At 38.6% G+C, this 22,493-nt stretch overlaps 1 protein-coding gene across 3 annotated transcripts in view; it reads right to left on the reverse strand.

The window, feature by feature from the left end:
- SYNJ2BP (synaptojanin 2 binding protein) overlaps nucleotides 1–22,493 on the reverse strand; it is an 87,891-nt gene that overhangs the window by 24,809 nt on the left and 40,589 nt on the right. For all 3 annotated transcript variants that reach the window (XM_057542419.1, XM_057542418.1, XM_057542420.1), the window contains exon 3: nucleotides 14,400–14,662. In XM_057542419.1, the coding sequence (XP_057398402.1) occupies nucleotides 14,400–14,463 (64 nt within the window). In that variant the 5' untranslated portion in view covers nucleotides 14,464–14,662. The remainder of the gene's footprint in view (nucleotides 1–14,399; nucleotides 14,663–22,493) is intronic.

Consider the following 22,493-nt stretch of genomic DNA (forward strand, 5'->3'; position numbering starts at 1 on the left):
ACAAAGGAGTAAAGCTAAGAATGACAATAGACTTCTCCTCAGAAACTATGCAAGCCATAAGTCAATGAAGCATCATCTTTAAAATGCTAAAAGAAAAATACAAATTAACTTATAATTCTATGTCCAGTGAATACAGCCTTCAAAAAGTAAGGCAAAATAAACACTTTGTCAGCAAAACAAAAGCTGACAGAATGTGTCTTAAGCAGATTTACATTATGATAAATACTAAAGGAAATTCTTCAGGCAAAAACAAAATACTGAATGGAAACTTTGATCTCTATGAAGGAATGAATACCACCAGAAATCATAAATACATGGGTAAATGCAACTTAAAATTAAAAGAATGAACATAGATATACTAAGCAGCTGGACTAACCGTATTAATAAAAAGTAAACTTTGCAAAAAGGAGTATTACAAGGGATAAAAAGGGGCATTTCCTAATAAAAAAGGAGTCAATTCATAAGAAGACAAAACACCAGATATGAATGTATCCAATAACAGAATTTGAGTATCAATGAAACAAAAACTGAAATGAGAAAAAGGCAAGTCAAAAAGGACTATTGTAGATTTCAACATTTCTCCCTCAGTAACTGATAGAACAAGTAAACAGAAAAGTCAGCAAAAATATAGAACACTTGAACAACACTAAGAATGAACTTGACCTAATTTACATTTACAGAACAACATACTCAGCAACTATAAAATAAACATTCTTTTGTAGTGCAAAGGGAATGTTCACAAGGATTGATGGTAGGTCGAGAAAGTAAGTCTCAATAAATTTCAAGACAGAAATGAATTAGAAATCAACAAAAATAACTATATTAGTCTTCTTGGGCTGACATAACAAAATACCACAGACTGAATGACTTAACAGAAATTCTGTTCTGGAGGCTAAGGAAGTCCAAGATCAAAGTACCAGCAAGACAGATTTCATTCTAAGGTCTCTTCTCTTAACTTGTAGGTGGCCACCATCTTGCTCTCCGGTCCTATGACTGCTTTGTTATACACAAAGAGAGAGTGAGCTCTCTGGGTCTCTTTCTATAAGGACACTAATTCTATAGGATCGGGGCCCCATCATCATAACTTCATTTAACCTTAATTACTTCAGTAAAGGCCCTGCCTCCAAATGCAGTCACATTAGAGATTAGGGCTTCAACATGTGAATTTTGGAGGGACACAAACATTGTCCTCAACAATAAGATATCTAAAAAATACCTAAATGTTTGGAAAACAAATAACCTATGAGTTAAAGATGAAATTATAAGGGAAAATAGAAAACATTTTAGCTGAATGACAAATCAAAATATATTAAAAATTGTGGGAAACAATAAAAAACTAAATAAATGAAGATACACCATGTCCTGGACTAGACGTCTTAGTACTTTTAAGATACAATTCTCTCTAAATCAAAATGGATTTTTATTTATTTATTTATATATTTTAAATTGACGTATAGTTCATTTACAATGTTGTGTTAATTTCTGCTGTACAGTAAAGTGATTCAGTTATACATATATATATATATATATATATATATATATATATATACATACACACACACATTCTTTTTCATATTCTTTTCCATTATGGTTTATCACAGGATATTGAATATAGCTCCCTGTGCTATACAGTGGGATCTTGTTGTTCATCCATTCTATGTATAACAGTTTGCATCTGCTAATCCCAAACTCACAATCTATCCCTCCCCTCCCCTCCCTCCCCCTTGGCAACCACAAGTCTGTTCTCTATGTCTATGAGTCTGTTTCTGTTTCGTAGATAAGTTCATTTGTGTCATATTTTAGCTTCCACATATAAGTGATAGCATATGGTATTTGTCTCTTTCTGACTTACTTCACTTAGTATGATAATCTCTAGATCCATCCATGGTGCTGCAAATGGCATTATTTCATAAAATGGATAATTTTAATGTAATCCCAATCAAAATCCAACAGAGATATATTTGTAGAAACTGACAAGCTGGTTCTAAAATTTACATGGAAATTAATATTCTGGGGTGTTTTTTTTTGAAACATATTATTAAAGTTCTAGAATAGTCAAAACATTTTTGAAAAGAAACATAAAATTGGAAGACTCACTTTATTTCAAGGTTTACTATAAAGCTATATTTGTCAACAGACTATGGTATTTGTATAGAGAAAGACAGGCTAATGGAATCAAATTGAGATCAATATTGGGCCCACATATAAATGGTCAACTGATTTTTGATACAGATAATGTATTTCAATGGTGAAAGGATAATGTTTTCAATAAGTGTTGGGACAACTGTGTATCTATATGAGATAGAGATAAAAATGAATGATTAACCTCAAACACATGCAAAATAAATTAATTTGAAATGTATCTTGGAACTAAATGTAAAAGCTAATCTATAACATTTCTATTAGAAAACATAGAAGAAGATGTTCTTTACCTTGGGGGTACTTAAGATTTCTTAGACATTACACAAATAGCACAACCATAAAAGAAAAAAAAAAAAACTCGACAAACTGTTCTTCATAAAACTTAAAGCCTTCTACTCTTCAAAACACAAACCCTACTTCCCAAAAAGGAAAAGCAAGCCAAACCGAAAGAAAATATCTGCAACACATATACATGACAAAGGACTTGTGCCCAGAATATATAAAGAACTCTTACAATCCGATAATAAGAAAACAAACAATCCAATAAAAATGGGTAAATGACTTAAACAAATACTTCAGAATATATATGAATGGCCAATAAACATATAAAAATATGCTCATCATCATTAGTTATCTGGGAAATGCAAATAAAAAACCACTCCACAACCCCTACGATGGCTAAAATAAAAAGGAATGATAATATCAAATGTTGGCAAATGTTGGATGTGAGATAACTGCAACTGTCATACATGGCTGATAGAATTGTAAAATGACACACATACTTTGAAAAAGTTTGGCAGTTTCTTTTAAAGCTAAACACACACCCATAAAACCCACCAAACCCACTCCCAATTATTAGGTATTTAACCAAGGCAAATTAAAACACGTGTTTACACAAAGAGTTGCATATGAATACTCACAGCAGATTTATTTTTAATAATCAAAACCCAGAAACAACCCAAAAGTCCATTAATAGGTAAATGGATAATCATAATGTGGTATATTGTGGTATATTTACACAATGAAATACTACTCAGTAATAACAAATAAATGCATAGATGACTGAAAGAAGCCTAAATACACTCTATATGATCCCATTTCTATGACGTTCTATATTAGGCAAAACTGATCTACCGTGATAGAAATCAGATCAGTGGTTGCCTAGAGGAAGGGGTGAAAGGGCCCACTGCAGGAACACACAGAGAATTTTCTAAAGTGATGAGTCATGATTACACATGTGTATATTATTTGTCAAACTTCTTAGAACTTTACACTGAAAATGAATGCACTTTATTACAAGTCAATCATACTGCAATAAAATTGATTTAAAAGTGAATCTGGTAATTCTTAAGTGCAAAAATGCAAGTATCCTAAGCAACTATCATTGACTCTTATTATTTTTTTTTTTTTAAAGGATTTTCTTATTTATTTATTTATTTATTTATTTTTGGCTGTGTTGGGTCTTCGGTTCGTGCGAGGGCTTTCTCCAGTTGCGGCAAGCGGGGGCCACTCTTCATCGCGGTGCGGGGACCGCCCTTCATCGCGGTGCGCGGGCCTTTCTCTATCGCGGCCCCTCCCGTCGCGGGGCACAGGCTCCAGACGCGCAGGCTCAGCAATTGTGGCTCACGGGCCCAGCTGCTCCGTGGCATGTGGGATCTTCCCAGACCAGGGCTCGAACCCGTGTCCCCTGCATTAGCAGGCAGATTCTCAACCACTGCGCCACCAGGGAAGCCCTGACTCTTATTATTAATCAATAATAAAAGACAGTCTAAAGTTACCTGAAGCACCAATTATTTGGTGATAATTGGGCAAAAAATGTGATTACAGCACCCTACTTCTCACACAGTATCTTTTCATTGCAAATATGATAAAATGATTTTTTTTAAATTCTAAGCACAGTCTCAAGATGTTAATGTGAATGAAAGTTGAAAGTTAAAAAGAACTGAAAAATGCTGATATAGAAGATGAAGTTTAAACTCAAAATCCTCATAACCTACCTTTCTAGCCAGCTTTGGACCCTCTCTGCTCTACACTATACAGTAACAACAAAATTTAATAATTGCCCTCACCAAAGAAGATATACAGATATCAAATAAGCACATGAAAAGATGCTCCACATCGTATGTCATCAGGGAAATGCAAATGAAAACAACAATCGGATACCACTACTCACCTATCAGAACAGCCAAAATTCAGGACACTGATAACACCAAATGCTGGTGAGGATGTGGAGTTACAGGAACTTTCACTGACTGCTGGTGGGAATGCAAAATGGTACAGCCACTTTTGAAGACAGTTTGGCAGTTTCTTACAAAACTAAACATACTCTTACCATATGATCCAGCAATTGCATTCCTTGGTATTTACCCAATCGTGTCAAAAACTTATGTCCACACAAAAACCTATGCATGGATATTTACAGCAACTTTATTCATAATTACCCAAACTCAGAGGAACCAAAACTCCTTCAGTAGATGAATGGATAAAGTGTAGTACATCCAGAGAATGGAATATTATTTAGCACTAAAAAGAAATGGACTATCAAGCCATGAAAAGATGTGGGGATCCTTAAATGCATATTACTCAGTGAAAAAAGCCAATCTGGAAAGGCTACATACTGTATGATTTCAACTATATGACACTCTGGAAAAGGCAAAGATCAGGGGTTACCAGGGTTAGGAGGGAAGAGAGGGATATATAGGTGAAGCACAGAGGATCTAAGGTAGTGAAAATACTCTGCATGATACCATAATGATGGACGTAGGTCATTATACATTTGTACATTCCCATAGAATGTACAACACCAAGAGTGAACCCTAATATGAACTATGGACTTTGGGTATTTACAATGTGTCAATCAATGTAGGTTCATCAATTGTAACAAACCTACCGCTCTGGTGGGGGATGTCAATAATGGGGGAGGCTATGCATATGTGGGGATGGGGGATATGGGAAATCTCTGTACCTTCTCAATTTTGCTGTGAAACAAAAACTGCTCTAAATAAATAAAGTCTAAATTTAAAAAAATAATAATTACCACCTCCCTGCTTTTCACCCTTCCACACACACAGCTGTTCCATGTCTCCAAGATTTTCGATGTCTTCTTCCTTTTGCCTAGAAACACATTTCACTTAAATTACTTGCTTAATTAACTCTTTACACTATTGCAGTAATTATCAATAGTTCCAATGATGAATAAAGCTGCTATAAACATCCATGCACAGGGGATTGGCTGTTTTTCATTTTTGTATCTCCTGTGCCCACACAGTACCTAGGATACATACAAACCTCAGTTGGTGGCAAGCGACTGTTAAAGCCATTGGAAGTAACACCTAAGCCAGGAATTCCTAACATTTCTAATTCTGGGGAAATGCGGCAAGGTTAATAACGTCTCTGTGAGCCTCTAGCAGGCTTTTTCATAACCTGAAAAAGAAGGCACAAAAGAAAAGGAGGGAAATATAGAAGGGGAAGCCCAATGTCCCTAAAATGCCTATGACATAGGTTACCCTGCCTTTCCTGGATGACTCAACTCTTGCTCCTCTGAAATCTATTTTCCACACAGCAGCAGTAATGACAGGCACCATTAAATTAATTAAATGAGTTATCTTTGGTAAACTGCTTAGAAGAGTGCCTGATACAGAATCAACACTATAAAAGTATCTGTAAAACAAAACAAAACAAAACCCCCATTTAATTCTCACAACAAGTCTGAATAGGTGCTATTAATACTCTCATTTTATAGCTAAGGAAATCAAAGTACATAGAAGTGAGGTAACTTGCCCAAGGCACATAGCTAGTAACACAGGCATTCTGGCTCTTAATCACTATGCTCTACTACTCGCTGCAATTATATTAAAATTCAGTTCTCTTTGTATCCACAGTGCCTAGCACAGAAACTTGCCCTACAGTCACTGCTCAATAAATGTGTAGATTGAAAGAAAGAATGAATGAATGATTTAAACAAGTGATTCAAGAGGTTAAATGACTAGGCATCTTTTCACCCAAAACTATTATATTCTCTGGAGACTCTCTGGTCCAAAGATGAAATATGTCAGTTGTTATTTGTTACTTCTCCCAAAAGAGAGTAACATGACAAAGAGAGAAAGAGGGAAAATCTTAAACCTCAAAGAAACAGAAAGATAGCGCAGCAACAAAAAATGTGTTACGCCCATGGTCAGTCCCTGTCCATCCTGGTGCCCCATCTGATGGAGGCGACAAAGAATATGGCCTGTGTGAATGAAAAAAATATTGCCTGCAACACTGTAAACAAAGGTTGTTGCAGCCATCGAGCCATCACATTACAGCTGCCTGCGACAGTGAGCCCTGAGGAAACTCAGGATTGAAACAGCATGCTGGCCATCAAGCAGTCAGCCACCGCAGCCATCTCCAATGATGTACCCTGAGGAGACTCAGGGTGAGAAAGCACAGGATACTGGCCCCGGATAGCTGAGGTGCATATCAAAGGAATGATTTCAGTGAGCCCAGACTTTTGCATCTTCCCATACACAGAAAAGCACTAAATTCCTTAACTTGAGATGTCTGGCTTTCTTTACTTAACAGTAATCTTTTGCTGTTTTGACGACCTGGTCTTTGTTGCAAAAACTCCTATGTATCCTAGCTCCTCCCTTACCCCTTCAGAGCAGACTCTCAGAGCTATGTGAGAGGCTGCGTCCCAGGCTTAAGTCCAGTTTTGTCTGCTAAATAAAACATAACTCTCAACTTTTAGGTTGTGCTTTTTTTTTTTCCAGTCAATACCGACCAAAGATGTTTCAGGCAGTATGTGCCAGGATGTACATCAGGGCCTCTTTTTATTGCTCCTAAGCTTCTCTTTCAAATATCTAGGTAGGCATTTGATCTACCTATTCCTCATCCCTCCAGAATTTGGCTTCTCCAGCTGGCTCTCCAGTGGACTTGATGGTTTATTGCAACCAGATTACAACTAGTTATACTAATTATTGTTTTAATTTGTTCTCTTTGTTTCCAAATTATTTGTGCTTTTTGTCTCTCTGCTGCACTATGACTTTGTTAATGTTACTAGCCGTATTACTTATATCCTGTCTATTTTATAAGATTGTTGTCTCCTGCATTACCCCAGGCCCCCAACAAAATTAGTGATGTCTTGAGAGTTAAACCTATATAACTCTATACAGAATAATTGTAATAGTGCAACTCTAGGTATGGGAAGAAGCAACAAGGGAAAACATTTCCTGGATCATAATAAACTAGTAAGATGGGGGGATCCAGAGAATTTTAAATTATCAACAGGGCCTAATCCAGAAATTGGCACCTTGAGTGGCATATCAACAGAATCTTTGCCTGATCTAGGACTGAGCCTTCCTAGCACTGTGGGACAAAAATCATTCATGAAATGTCTCCCAAACGTTGGTCGAATTTATGACCAAGGGGAGGGACTGTATGTGAAAAGTGTTGCCTGCCATTTTGGTGAACAAAGGATGTTGCAGCCATCAAGCCATCAAATTACAGCTGTCCCTGACAGTGAGCCCTGAGGGAACTCAGGATGGAGACAAAGGGGCTGACCCACTGCCAAGCCCTGAGCCACTGCAGACACGCCCAATGGTGCACCAGGAGGGGATTCAGGATGGGAAAGAACAGGATACTGGCCCTAGATAGCTAAGGTGTGTATCAAAGGAACGATTTCAATGAGCCCAGACTTGCATCTTTCCATACATAGAAAAGCCCTAAATTCCCTAACTTGAGATATCTGGTTTTCTATCATTAACGGTCATCTTTTGATGTTCTGACTACCTGGCCTTTGTCTCAAAACCCCTATATATTCTGGCTCCTCCCTTACCTCTTGGGAGCAGTCCCTCAGAGGTATCTGAGAGGCTGTCTTCTGGGCTTGAAGCCCTCAGAAAGAATGCCAAATAAAACATTTAGATTGTGCATTTTCTCAACATTTAGATTGTGCATTTTCTTCAGTCGACAGCATCCTTATTCTCTCACTCCAGGATAAGCCCTTTTGCAAGCACTGAATGTGTATGTCCGGTCTCTACTAGATCATGTCTCTACTTGCTCCCTTGCTTTCAAAATGTTTTGATCTCTTAATTTTTGCCTGATATTACAGTTTGTACCCTGTTGCCCTCTTTTCAATTTTCTCTTATTCTGCTGCTTCTTGCCCAATATATGGTAAGCTGTACATAGCAACAGGCATGAAAACACCATAGTTTTGTACAAGGGGAGAATGACATTATCTAATTCGTTTCTAAGACACTTCCTAAAGGCATTGATATTTCCTTTGGTCTTTTGTCTGAAATGTTCCACTGAGTCTGACTCTACTGGGAACATATCTTATGAAGGTCCATAAGTCTTTGGATATTCTACCTCTTGAGGATAGTTAGCACATGCCTACCATAATTATCCTCCCACTGAACTGCAAAATTCTTAAAATAGGGATCATTTCTTATTCTTTATCCTAGTATCAATGATTCCTAATCATAGTGTACATAGTAAACACTAAATGAATATTTTTTAAAACAGCTTCCCTTTATTTCTGAGCCTCCTGAAACCAAGTTTGTTCTGATTCAATCAATCAAGTATAGATAGTTTTCCTAATAAATAATTTTGCATTTACTCAGATACAATCATTGGCTACTTTGTTGCCTAGTCACATGGCTTTACAAAATGTTTCTATAGTTGAGCATCTATCAGCTTGCCTTTCTACTTCTATCTTGAAAAAATTCTTAATAAGATTGATCCTTGAAGCAATCTTTAGAGACATTCTTTGTATCATATACTTTTCTCACTCTCTGTGTTTTTCCACTTATTCCATCTCCTTGTTTCTGGAATGTTAGTCAGTTTCCTACCATTATATCACATTATGACCAAACTGATTCTTCTCTCTTAAATTGTATTTAGTGGAGAACCTTGTTTATGACTTTTTGAAAGCTGAAATAGACCATGTTACTGGTTATCTTTATATAACAACATCCTATTATACTTTTCTGATATTCATCGATTTGCCTAGTCATTTCATGAACATTTACTGACCACTTTGTGTCATGTACCAGGCAAGGCATTAGGAAAACAAGAGATGAAATATATATCCTTTTAATCAGAAGAGCTCAGACTGAAGTAGAGGGAAGAGGAGATACAAGTAAGGAAGCAAATATAGAAATAACGCTATTTTTTTCTCTCTGTGTTCCCACAGGACTCTGTGATCTTTCTAGGATTGTTCATAGCCTGGATTTTTAAGTCATATGGACCTGGATCCAATTCTTTTTTTTTTTTTTTTTAACATCTTTATTGGCGTATAATTGCTCTACAATGGTGTGTTAGTTTCTGCTTTATAACAAAGTGAATCAGCTATACATATACATATATCCCCATATCTCTTCCCTCTTGCATCTCCCTCCCTCCCACCCTCCCTATCCCACCCCTCTAGGTGGTCACAAAGCACCGAGCTGATCTCCCTGTGCTATGCGGCTGCTTCCCACTGGCTATTGGTTTTACATTTGGTAGTGTATATGTGTCCATGCCACTCTCTTTGTCCCAGCTTACCCTTCCCCCTCCCCGTGTCCTCAAGTCCATTCCCTAGTAGGTCTGCGCTGGATCCAATTCTTAACTCTGCCACTTAAAAAGTTGCGTGATGAGAGTCAAGGTTTTCTCCTTTGCAAAATGGGATAATAACCATTTTATTTATTCCTTGTTGGGAGTAGATGAGACAAAGTGCTTAGTTTGGCAATACATGACAGATAATAAATGGTGTCTGAGATTCATAATAAGGGGGCATCTAGCCTGGGTAAAGAAGGCTTCCTGGAGGAGGTGACTCTTGAATTGAATCTTAATCAATGAATAGGAAGGGGAAGGAATCAAGATGGAATCTTAGAGAATGGTTAAGTTTCCACACCAGCATTGAGAACTCTTCATAATCCAGTTTCTACCTATCTTAGCAACCTCTTCTCCCTTAACTCTCCTAAATGAACCCTTCCTTCTATCCAGGCTGGTTTATTCACTGATCTCAGAATATGCTTACTTATTTTCTTTTCTCTATTTCTTCTTAGGCCATCCCTGGTTGTGGCACTAGCCTAAAGCTTGTCTATAAGAGCAACATAAGTTCCACCTTCTTGTAATTGATCAGTCTGGCCCCCACCGATGCCTCCATCCTTTCACCTATTCTAGCACAGGGTTAGATTAACATACTTCCCTACACACTTCCTTTGCCCTCCTATTACATCCATGCCCATCATAGTCCTTAACCGTCTGCACCTTTGCACTGAGATTTAACTTTTTACATGTGAATGTCATATCTCCATTGGAACATAAATTCAATGAGGGCTAGACTTCACATAATCAAGAGAAAATAGGGCAAGGATACAGCACTTTATTCTCAGATCTATTTGGCATATGAAGGGTCAGAAAACTGTTAGCAACAGTCTCAGGGTTAAACACAAAGCACATGGCAGGTCTGTAGAGGCTTAAATGCTTGGACTTAATGAGGTTTCCTGTTTTTAGGTTCTCACCTTGATACGCTGTCAGCTCTGTCAATAGCAAACTATAAAAACTTTCCACTGCGGATTGTGTTAGTCATAAGATGCCTCAAATCATTCTGGAAATAAGGCATGATATAACAAAATAAAGGTCAGGAGAAAGGCTGGGAGCCAACTCTTTAGACATAGCTACTACACTGGGAGGTAGTATATGGAACACTATAATCAACAGATCTGGGTTAAATTCCTGGCTTTTGAAACTTACTGGCTTTAGAACTTGGGCAAATCCTTAACCTCTCTGAGAGACAATTTCCTCAATTAATAATGTGGATTAATCACCATTCACGGTGGTTGTGAAGAAAAAAAAATTTATATACATATAAAAAGGAACTAGCACACTGCCAGAAAGAGAATACTCCCTTAATTATTCATTATTAAAACACTGTACCAACCCATTACCCTCTGCAACTCCTTTAAAGAAAGTAGAAAAATAGCGATTCTGTTCCCTCTTTAAAGGTGGTAATTGGGAGCAACTTGCTGAAACTCACTGATAACTCAGTCCTGAACAAGCAATCCTAATATCCAACATGAAGTAGGGTTGTCTTTATGGCCAATATGTACCTGTTACAGTGAAAAAAAGCTAAATTAGATTCTTGTCATACTTCTTAGAGTAACTGAGTCTTTCCAACATTAAGAACTCTCAATTTGATAAAAGTGGGAGGCTTCGAGACCATAATCAAGCTGGATGCCCATAGAAAGAAAAGAGTGTTCCATAAAGGATAAAAAGTAAACTCTTCAAACCCTTGAGGGCATTTCATTTGAGATTGCGATTGATTCTTCAGACCACCTACTGTTGGTTCAAAATGGCAGGAACCATAAAACAACACGTGGAATGGGCCAAAGAATCATGAACTCTTGGAAGGAGAAGAAACTTACAAAGTCATCCAGCCTAAGCCTCTCCTTACACGGCTGAGGAAGTAGGCATAGGATAGATGCCAAGCTACGTACCAAGCTTCCTTTTGCCTCACCAGATACTCACTTCATTGTCATAATTTCCCCAAGATTTTATTTCCCTTGCAGTAAGCAAGATCAGACAGAATAGGTTCATTTGCCTTGCAAAATGGGCCCAAACACTGGAATTACCCAAGACTCTTGCCCCTGACAGAACACTGACACAAAAAGGCAAAAGTATATACGTTCTTGCAGTTACCTGATTAGACTATCAGGTCCCTACAAAGGACACTGTCCTGAAACAAAGAGTGACAATTCTGTCTACAAACAGAAATGCATACTTGGAACTAGAGGCTTTTCATATTTCTTCTATAGAAAGAAAGAACGCTATGGGACTACCGAAATTACTGGAAGCTTCTAGTGGTGATAAGTGACTTCTTCCCTATGTATCTTCATGATGGCACAGTGAGGAAAAGCGGAGTTAGACTGTGAGACTTCTTAGGAATACCACATAGCAAGTAACTAGCTTTGGGAGGTGATAAACAGAAACCTGGAAGCTCGTTAACTGAACTAATCAAACTTCAAATGACTGTTTTTATCCAAGTTTGTGGCTCTACTCATCTAAACTTTTAAGTTTATCAACTTAATATGAGTAAAACATGAAAATGCTTAGAAAAAATTAAAAGTCACTAGGTGAATAAATTCATTCATTTTTGAATAAATGCACATACAAAACAGAAATTAAACAGCTCTGAGGTGAGATATATTAGCATATACAATTATTCTTAATCAGTCCTTTGACGTTTGTCCTAATTCCAATAATGCAGAAAAATGGTAACACTAGGAACTTCAGGTCTGCAAGATCAATAGGATCAGAAATTTCAGTGAATAGTGAGCTGAACATTAATCAACCCTGTTATGTAAATACCAAAAAAGGTGAAGTGATATTACACGAAACTTTTAAAATATTTAGTGACTGGAATATGCAAGAGAATATCAGAGTTCTGCTCTGCTCCAGTCAGGAGATCCTGAAAATACTGTGGATACTGCAGCAAAAGAACCATGTCAAAATACGTTAAATTCTTAAGCAAGAGACAAGAATCAAACTTCAAATCACATCACAAGAGAGCTAATGTAACAACTAGGGATATTTAGGCTGTAGAAGGAAGAGACAAAACAGGAGAACAACCAGATGCCTTTAAATACTTGCAAGGCTATCAGAAAATGAACTACCATTGTTTCAGTTGGCCCTAGGAGAAGAACAAGTACCAATGGATGAAAAGCACAGAAAAACAGATTTTGGTTTAACAATAATTTTCCATGTTAGCCTCAAAAGTCAATAACCATTAACAGGGAGAGAAGGAGAAATTTACATAAAATAAGAAAAATGTACCTCAGAGACTTGGGCATACTGAATGAGCCTTTGACAAAAGTTTAGGAGATCGTATGAAGCATGACATTAAACCATGCAGATTAGCAATAAATTACACTCTCATAAGTAAAGTTGATTTCCAATTTTTTTATAACAAGAAAAAAGACAAAGCATGGATGATTCAGAAAGCCATATTTTATGAAAAATAATCTATGAGTGGTGGTCAAGCTACTGCAAAATTCCAGATGGGAAAAGATGGACTGGTCTAAGTAGAGGCGATGGAAACAGAAAGGAGTGAAAGACTTAAAAAATTATTTCCGATAGAGCTCATGGTACTTGATGAGTTGCTGGAGACTCTTGAAATAACAGTATTTAGCAGGATTTACTGTGTTAACCTAACCATTTATCTACTAACAATAAAAACAACAATAGTAGTGAACACACAGTGCTTAGCACACAATGTTCTAAATATTTTACACAGATTAACTGATTTCATTCTCATAACCATAGGAAGTGTACTCTATTATCATGCACATTTTACATAAGAGAAATTAAGTCTTACATCAGTAAAGTTAGTTAATAAATATCAAAGAACTGGTAAGAGGTTAGATACCATTTTTGGACCTACATAAGCCCAAAGCTAAAGCTCTTAATTGACACACTAGACAGCTGTAAAGGAAAGGCAACAAAAGCCAAAGTGGGCAGCATATAGTACTATTAAGAGCCTAGTGGAGTGAAGTGCGTCAGGAGATAAGAGCACTGTAGGTGAAAGTCAGGATTTGGTAGTATCAGAATCCCATGATGGGCTTGTTGGAAGGAAGGAAGGGATGAAAAGGACCAAAGAAACACCTACATTGAATCCAAATTCACAGAGATGGGTCCTAGGAATTAACCTTTTTTTTAAAAAAAAAAGAAAAACCAAAAAACCTTGGATAATTTGGAGGCGAAACCAGATTTGGGAACATCTGTAGTAATCTCTAAGGTCTCCTTCTGGTTTAACATTCCAGTTAAACCGTCTAAATGAATTTCCCATAAATGAAAGGAGGGAGGGAGGGATACTAGCACCAAGAAAACGGCTATGCATTTACAGTCCACACCGTTTATGCTCCCATTTTTACTAAACTGTCTCTCATAGAAAGAGGGATAGAGCAGGCAAATGGAAGGAAGGGTGTGGTGTCCACGGGTGCTGGCTAAAAAGCAGGCTTTCCCCCAGGATTTTCTAGTACCATTAGCAGGAAGAAACTCTTCCTGACTATAAATACATGTGGTAATCCGACTGCAAAATGAGGTGGACTCCTCAGATCCGTCTCAGGCTAACGCTGGATGCCAATATAGCCTTCTATGTGCTCACAAGCGTTGCATGAAATATCTCGGTTGGGGCCTGCCTTCTCCGAGGCCGAAAGAATCTGGCTCTGCATAAGAGGTGTCCGCTCTGCAATTACAGCCTCAAGTACCCTACTCCCAGCGATGATCACTTCTGCACATACCTGAGGGTCCTCTAGTGAGATTGATCTCCTCCTCAGTAAGCAAGTAATCCACTCTTCCGTTCATATTTTACTCTTGTCTGGCTTCCCAACCTGGGTCAGCGAGGGCTCGCGCAGGCGAAGGTGAAAATCACCCCGGCGGCGGCCACAGCACCGCACTTTCGGTTTCAGTAACCCCCGAACCGGAAGAGGAAGCCAGGAGAGCGGCGAGCGCCAGGAATGCTGGGAGTCGTGGTTCTGGCTGCCGCTCTGAAGCGTTATCTCACCTGGTGGTCAAAGCAAACTGAGAGGTGAGTAAGGAGCGCATTTCTATCCTGATTTACTATTCGGGGCGGAGTGGTGGGGAGGCGGGGGAGGCGGGGGAGCAGGTAGGGATAGGAAAGGTAAGAGACATAAATGAATTGATGTTGTCAAGGAAAAATGAAAACTAAGATCTCCTGCCATCTCAGAAAATCTCACCGAATGTAGAAAAAAAATTATATTATTCAGTAAGCCCTGAACCAGACTGGGATGGGTGTCACAGGCAATTGCTAATGCGATTGCAAAGAAAGAAATCTCACCCTTCTTTATAGACAAGCAGATACAATCCATTACGTGCATGTTCTCATGTAATAGTACTACGTAACCACACCGTTTGCTGTACCTTCTTTGGTAGGTCACGCTTGGGGTAGCCATTTGTGTTCGTTAATTGCCATTATCGAAGGGAAAAAGAAAACTTTTCTATTTCTGTGACAAGAAGGTACTTTTAGCTTGGAGCAACGAGCCTAGGCTAACTTCTATGGTGCGAGGATATGGGGCACTATCTTCCTGGATATTTAGATTTCAAAGAGTTGGCTCCCAGGACCTTAAGAAAAACAACTGAGTTGTACCTGGTAAGAGGCTTGTTTAGCTTTTAAAAAGACTTATATACATATAAAAGAGATATAGGAAGGATTTATAATTACAAATTTGTTCAAGAAAATTCTCTATGAAAGGGTAGAGGGGTAAAGGTCTCTTCCTTGTGGTAACAGGGAAAACAGGGAAAATTCAATCTTTTAATTTTTTTAAGTCCCTGCAGTAAGACTGGTAAACACAGTAGCTTCTGGTTTGATTATTTAATCTGAATTGGAATGCCTTAATTGGAATTGAACTTTTCAATCTTCCATCAATCCCTGTGGTCTAACTCCAGGTGGTTTCTCAAACCAGAAGCTACTGTGTTTATCAAACAAAACAAGAAAGAGGCAGATTAGGCAGGAAGGCCTCTTATTTGCCAATCCTGAGAGAAGTTAATATGGAATAGTGGAAAGAACACAGGAGGTGATGTTAGAAGACCTGATCTCAAGTTTCAGCTCCATCTTCCAGTTGTCTGGCTTTGATCAGGTAACCTAATATCTCCCAATTGTGTTTCCCCATCTTAAAAAGGGCATGATAATAGATCTTTAAAATGTTTTTGTAAAGAGTAAATGAGATGAAAATTTTAAAAATGACTTCTCAACTTCAAACTCAGATTCATGCCATCCTCAACTTCCAGCCCTCCTCAACACGTGTTAGTTGAATGAGTGAATAAAGTGATCATAATAAAAAACAAAGTATGATAAGTGAAAAAAAAACTAAGTAGGTGATATTGGAATGCCAAGAGAGAAGACATCACATAGAAATGGGAAAAGAAAATCCAGAAACTCATTAATGAAGAAATTTTGAAGAAAAATAAAAGTTTCTTGCAGACTATGTGGGGGTGGGGGAGTCACTACTCTGTACCTGGGAAGATTGCCCTTTTCACCTGAGCCCTCAGTTTCAAAAGAAACACAAAGAGCAGTAAAAGAAAAAAGGTCACCAAATAAGTTTAGGAAGTGCTGGTAATAAGTGGAGCAACAGAAGGCATGTAAATAGTCTTTATACCTTAATGTAAGTATAGTTTTTAAGAATGAGGAAACTATAATATGTAGGAAGGCAGATAACAGAGGAAATAGGAGTTTCCACTAAGAGAAAACAATTGAGAAAAGCTATGGAATCAGGGTAGTCATGGTGTTACTGAACACAAGTGCATGTGCCTGATGACGCACAGTGAGGCCAAACAATACCAAAACGTTGGAGCTTGGAACAGAGAATGGTTTATTGCAGGGCCATGCAAGGAGACGGGTGGATCATGCCTTAAAAACCCCAAACTCCTTGAAAGCTTTCAGCAAAGCCCCTTTATAGGAAAGGTGAGGGAGGGGCGTGGTTAGCTGTTGCAAACTTCTTGGTGTCAGATCCTTTGTTCTTGAGGTCAGGTCATGGTCAGGTGATGGTGTTCCTGTAAATTTCCACCAAACAAATGTTATTCTCTGTTCTGACAAGAAAGGGCAAGGTCCCAAGGCGTAACTTTCACCTTTCACCCTCCGAGGTCCAGGTCCTGGCTAAGAGGAGGGGGTCCCTGCGGGGACCAGTTACCCTGACCAGGAGCGTTCGTCCAGCACCCAGTCTGGGTCCTCCCGCCAGTACCCAGGCCCAGCTAAATAGGCAGATCTCAGCTGGCAGTGCCCTCAGGGCCAGGTCCCCAGTCCCTGCCCAGCCATCATCACTGAGGGAACCAGGTGCCTAGGACCCAATTGGTCCTCAGGCGCCTCAGGCTGCCTAAATGGGGGTAGGGAGCCAGGTCCAATGGACTGCAACCCATGCAGGCTGCCACTGCCATTAGGTCGCAGAGGTGGGGATGGGGGAGAGGTTCATCACCACCTCAAGGCCTGGGCCTGGCCAGTGGGTGACCTTGGTGAGGCCTATGGGGCCCTGCAGGACACAGCCCCCTGCCTGTTCCCTGGGCCTCCCAGCTCACCCACCAGCCTGAGGCCAGGTGAGCTGTAGGGCCCGAGGGAGAAGGCCAGGATCCGCCTCTTACCTCGCTCTCTGCCTGTTGACCACCACTCACCCGAGGGTTGGCCTAATGGGCCCCCTAACCACCATGCTAGTGGTCTCGCAGTAATGGCTGCCTGGTAACGGCTGGCTGCCAATGGCTGTACGCCCCGCTCTATTACAATTCCCCCCTTTTCTTTGATATTCCTCAATCTTGAGGAGAACATGTAGGTATGTTTCGGATAGAGTGGTTAATCATGAACTTGGCAGAAGAACTCGGTTTTAGGGGGACTTGGTTTCAACCTCCAATTCTGTTTCACACTTCCCCGAGTCTTTCAGGGAATGGGGTGATGACTGCTCTAGCTACTTCCTGCTAAAATGGGACACAGTCCTACCTTGATTTGGGGCATGGATACCGAGTTGGAAATAATCCCAAGTTCCAAGTCCTGGATCCAAGTCTTGTATAAGAAACATCTCATTCCCTGAGAAATTCAGGAGACTAAGCCTGAAAACCAGTATGGACCTGGTATACTGGGGGAGACTTGTTGCCACATAGCCAGACTCACAGAAGTATAATTTACCAAATTGCTTTAAGTCATGAGTAACTTGATGGGAAGGGCTTCCCTATATCTGGAGAACACAGATAAAAACCAGTAATATTCCAGACAAAACGCATAGTCATTATAACCATATACACCAGTTTACTCAGTAACCAATCCTTTTGTTATATTTTTATGAAGCCATCATGTCTTCCATTAGTATTTTAAGTTTCTTACCCAGTTCAGTGGTATAATCTGAAATTTATTAGAGACCTGCACTTATCAAAAAAGTCCTCCCTATGAATCTTCTTGAAGATAAAGCACTTTTGCAAAGCATCAGCTTAACTGTCTATTAAAGACTTAAAAAGGCAAGGTTAAAGATCTGATCACAATGTGTTGACAAAACTTAATTTGCTATGATATAACCAGAGTTATGGCTGATAGATTATACCAGGACATATGTACATTTCAGAAACTTTATATAATTTGTAGAATATCTATAGTAGTAACATTTATCTGTACAGTATAATAAAGGAAGGCTTATCACTCCTTTGACAATGCTTCCCATGTAATTAAATGTACCAAATAATACTAGTTAAATATTCCTCCTTGAGATGCCTTAGGGGCCCCCTAACAAATCCCAAAGTTAGCTGGAGGTCAAAAGAACTTTAATTAAAATGTGATATTTGGGAAGTTTGTCAAAAAGTTTCAAAACACTTGGTCAAATAAGATCATCAGTCACTGTAAGACAATACTTGTTTCTTATCCAAAGCAAGAAGAGAGCTTAAAAGCAAATACAGATCACTTAAAGGAAGAAAGTTCATATAACCTGTTATCAAAAGCAGCATTCTAGGTAAACTTGTTCTCTTAGCAGAGAGGAACCAAATCTAGTCTTGCACCAGCTTACTTTTAATATTGATAACAAAATCCATTTACCTAAGTTTAATCTAATCTCAGCCTGATCATGCATAAAGGTCCTTTTTTACTCAAAACATATATCCTACTTTCCTACTGTAAACAGAAATGTTTTAAAAAATTATTTTAGTAGCTTTAATTACATATTTAGATTAGAATCCTTAACTCTTAAGTACCTTAATTTTTAGTGAAAACCAAGAGGCAAGTAATTGTGAACTGTTTGTCATACCAGAATTTTCTGATTGGAAACTTATGCTTTAGTTTTCCTCTCCTAAGAAGGCAAAGGTAGGTAAACTTAGATTTTCCCAGCAACCAATGTTCCAATATTTTATCCTATTTGAAATGACCTAGATGGTCAATGAATTCTTGCCATTTAACTTAGTTCAGTTTCAAGTTACCAGTTTGGAGAGACTATTTTAGATAGACTTAAAGTTTCATCATATCAAGTTATTTTTCTTGCTGACAAATTTGCAACAGATATAAGGTCTTATTTGATCTCTAAATAACCTAGGTACAACAGAAGTATTATACTTAACAAACCAACAAGCTTAAACTAGCTTCAGTGCCAGATATCAATTCAGTACTGAACATTTCCCAGATCATGAGGACCTGAAATTCATTTTGGCCAACTTTCTAAACATTAAGAAGTATTTCATTTGTAAGCACTTACTTTTGAGTCAATTAAATAGAGCTCATTTACAAGTTAACTTAGCCATATTATAACTGAAAGTGGTCCAGTTCTGGAGAATGCACCTCAAGGGGCTGCATTCAGGAAACAAATTTGAGTTTCCCATAGCCAGCACACTTACACACAAGACAAATGCAAACATACACACAAGGAACAAAATCTAATTCCTGCAGGACAAAAAAGGGTGAAGTTCAACAATTTCCTCAACTTTTTCTTTTTTTTTAAAATTTATTTTTGTCTGTGTTGTGTCTCCCTTGTGGTGGGCGGGCTTCTCATTGTGGTGGCCTCTCTTGCTGCAGAGCACGGGCTCTAGGCATGCGGGCTTCAGTAGTTGTGGCTTGTGGGCTCTAGAGCGCAGGCTCAGCAGTTGTGGCTCACGGGCCTAGTTGCTCCGCGGCATGTGGGATCTTCCCGGACCAGGGCTCGAACCCGTGTCCCCTGCATCGGCAGATGGATTTCCAGCCACTGCGCCACCAGGGAAGCCCCATCAACTTTTTCAAGCAAAGGTCCCTCTTTTTAACAACAAACAACATGCAAATGGAAAGATAGGGAATCATGACCACATGTGTCATGGCAATTGATCTGGCAAACGCAAAACCAAAAAAGAAAAAAACACCAAAAAACAGTTGGAATAAATTAAATTTACTTAGTTAACTCCGAGCTCTCTCCTAGAAATATTTTTATTTTCTCAGGGTCAGAATTCAAAAAAAAGTATTTCATCAAGCCAGCTTTCTCTAACTACATATGCAAAAAGAACCAGTTTTGGAATTTCAAAAGGGTTTCATCTTAGCCAAATTTTCTGCAGAGTCTAAAGAACATAGTGGCCACACAGTGGTAAAAAAATCTTCTTTCTTACACCCTAGGGGTGTAACCTCTATAAGATGGAATACAGCTCTGCTTATCATGGCAGGTGTTATTAAATATCAAACAAACAAATGCAATGCAGAATGGTCTCTCAGGATCACAGTTCCCTAGCACCAAAAAGGAGATTCCCACCCATTGCAAAGGGAAAATCCCAACCAATGTTCCAACACAGGTGAAACCCAATGCAATAGGGAAGGATACGTGGTGTCGTCACTTGTGAGCTACATTATTCACCAAAGACATCTCAACTAGCCAATACAAGTACTGATTCACACACATAAAACATAACAAATAACAAACATGGTCCCACAAACAAAAGCACAAACCAGAGTGGCTCACCCCAAAATGACACACACAAAAACACAAACAACAAATAAGCTACAGTCACACAGACAGAAAATCAGAGGAGGTGTAGTCTAGACTTCCACTTACACTCACAGATCAAGGCCTCCAAACAGAGTGGCCCAGCTCTCAAAAGTGAATGGACCTAAAGTGGCTCACTTCCTGCAAGGGAAGCAGCCCAAATGGAGTGGAGAGAATTTCCAGCCTGAACAAGGGGGAGCGACTTACCCCAACTGACACCAAATGTGGACCATAGTTCTGGATGTTTCACTGCTCCAAACAGCCTTGTGCTGTGGGGCGGCTGATGCCTGTCAGGGAGAGTCCCTCCCAGTTCCCCAGAGCAAAATGAGCTCCAGCACCTGCTGGGAACTTGGGAAGGGGCTGCCCCTGGCCGGGGTCAACCTGCCATGGGAACAGACCTCCTGGCTGGCTCGCGATAATGAGCATTTGGGGAAAAGAAAATAGAACATAATCTATGAGTGAAAAAGCAGAATGGGTTGGTAGGTGATGACACAAAAAATAGGCTAGAAACAGATCATGAAAAAAATACACCAGTACAGAGATATACACTTAATTCTATATGCGATAGGCTAAGGAAGTTTATTTCTCTCACATTAAAGAACTCTGGAAATAGACAGTATAGGACTGATATTGAGGCTCCTCAGTCACCAGGCATCTTAAATTATCATGATGAAAATAGAATTACTAATCCCCTATACCTCCTTTAGTCTTTCCTCTTCCTGCGTAACTGGATTTGCCCAATTCAAATAAAAATATTCAGAATAATTATTTTATTTTCCCCAGCTTCTAGTATTTATTTTTAATTGAAGTAAAATTGATTTACAATATTTGTTTCAGGTGTACAACATAGTGATTTTTATATTTTTATATGTTATAAAATGATCACCACAATAAGTATAGTTACCATCTGTCAACATACAAAATTATTACAATATTATTGACTATATTCCCTATGCTGTACATCCCCATGACTTATTTATTTTATAACTATAAGTTTGTACCTCTTAATCTCCCTCATCTATTTTATTCACCCCAAGGCCTTCCTCTCTGCAATCACCAGTTTGTTCTCTGAGGCTGTTTATGTTATGTTTGTTCATTTGTTTTGTTCTTTTAGATTTCACATATAAATGAAATCATATAGCATTTGTTGTTATCTTTCTGATTTATTTCACTTAGCATAATACCCTCTAGATTCATCCATATTGTTGAAAATGGCAGGATTTCATTCTTTTTTATGGTTAATATTCCATTAAACGTACACATACCCACACATATATCTCACACATCTTTTTTATCCTTTCATATATTGATGGACACTTAGGTTGTTTTCATATCTTGGCTACTGTAAATACTGCTGCAGTGAGCATAGGGGTGCCTATATCTTTTCAAATTAGTGTTTCTGTTTTCTTTGGAAAAATACCCAGAGGTGGAATTCCTGTATTGTATGGCATTAAGTTTTTGAGGGACTTCTATACTGTTTCCCATAGTGGCTGCACCAATTTTGCACCACTGTTGTCCCACCAACAGTGCACAAACCTTCCCTTTACTCCACGTCCTTGCCAATGCTTGTTATTCCTTGTTGTTTGTGTTTGTTTGTTTTGTTGTTGTTTTGTTTTTTGCTTTTGTTTTTGTTTTTTGATGATAGCCATTCTGACAGGTTTGAGGTCATATCTCATTGTGGTTTTGATTTATATTTTCCTGATGATTAGTGATGTTGCACATCTTTTCATGTGTCTGTTGTCCATGTATATGACTTCTTTGGGAAAATATCTATTCAGGTTCACTGCCATTTTTAATCAATTGTTTGTTTTATTTTTTGATGTTAAGTTGTATGAGTTCTTTGTATATTGGGGGTATTAACCCCTCATTGGATATATCATTTCCAAATATCTTCTTCTAATAAGCAGGTAGCTTTTTGTT

The sequence above is a fragment of the Balaenoptera acutorostrata genome, chromosome 3 (genome assembly GCF_949987535.1).
Source record: "Balaenoptera acutorostrata chromosome 3, mBalAcu1.1, whole genome shotgun sequence".
In the NCBI taxonomy this organism is placed as follows: domain Eukaryota; kingdom Metazoa; phylum Chordata; class Mammalia; order Artiodactyla; family Balaenopteridae; genus Balaenoptera; species Balaenoptera acutorostrata.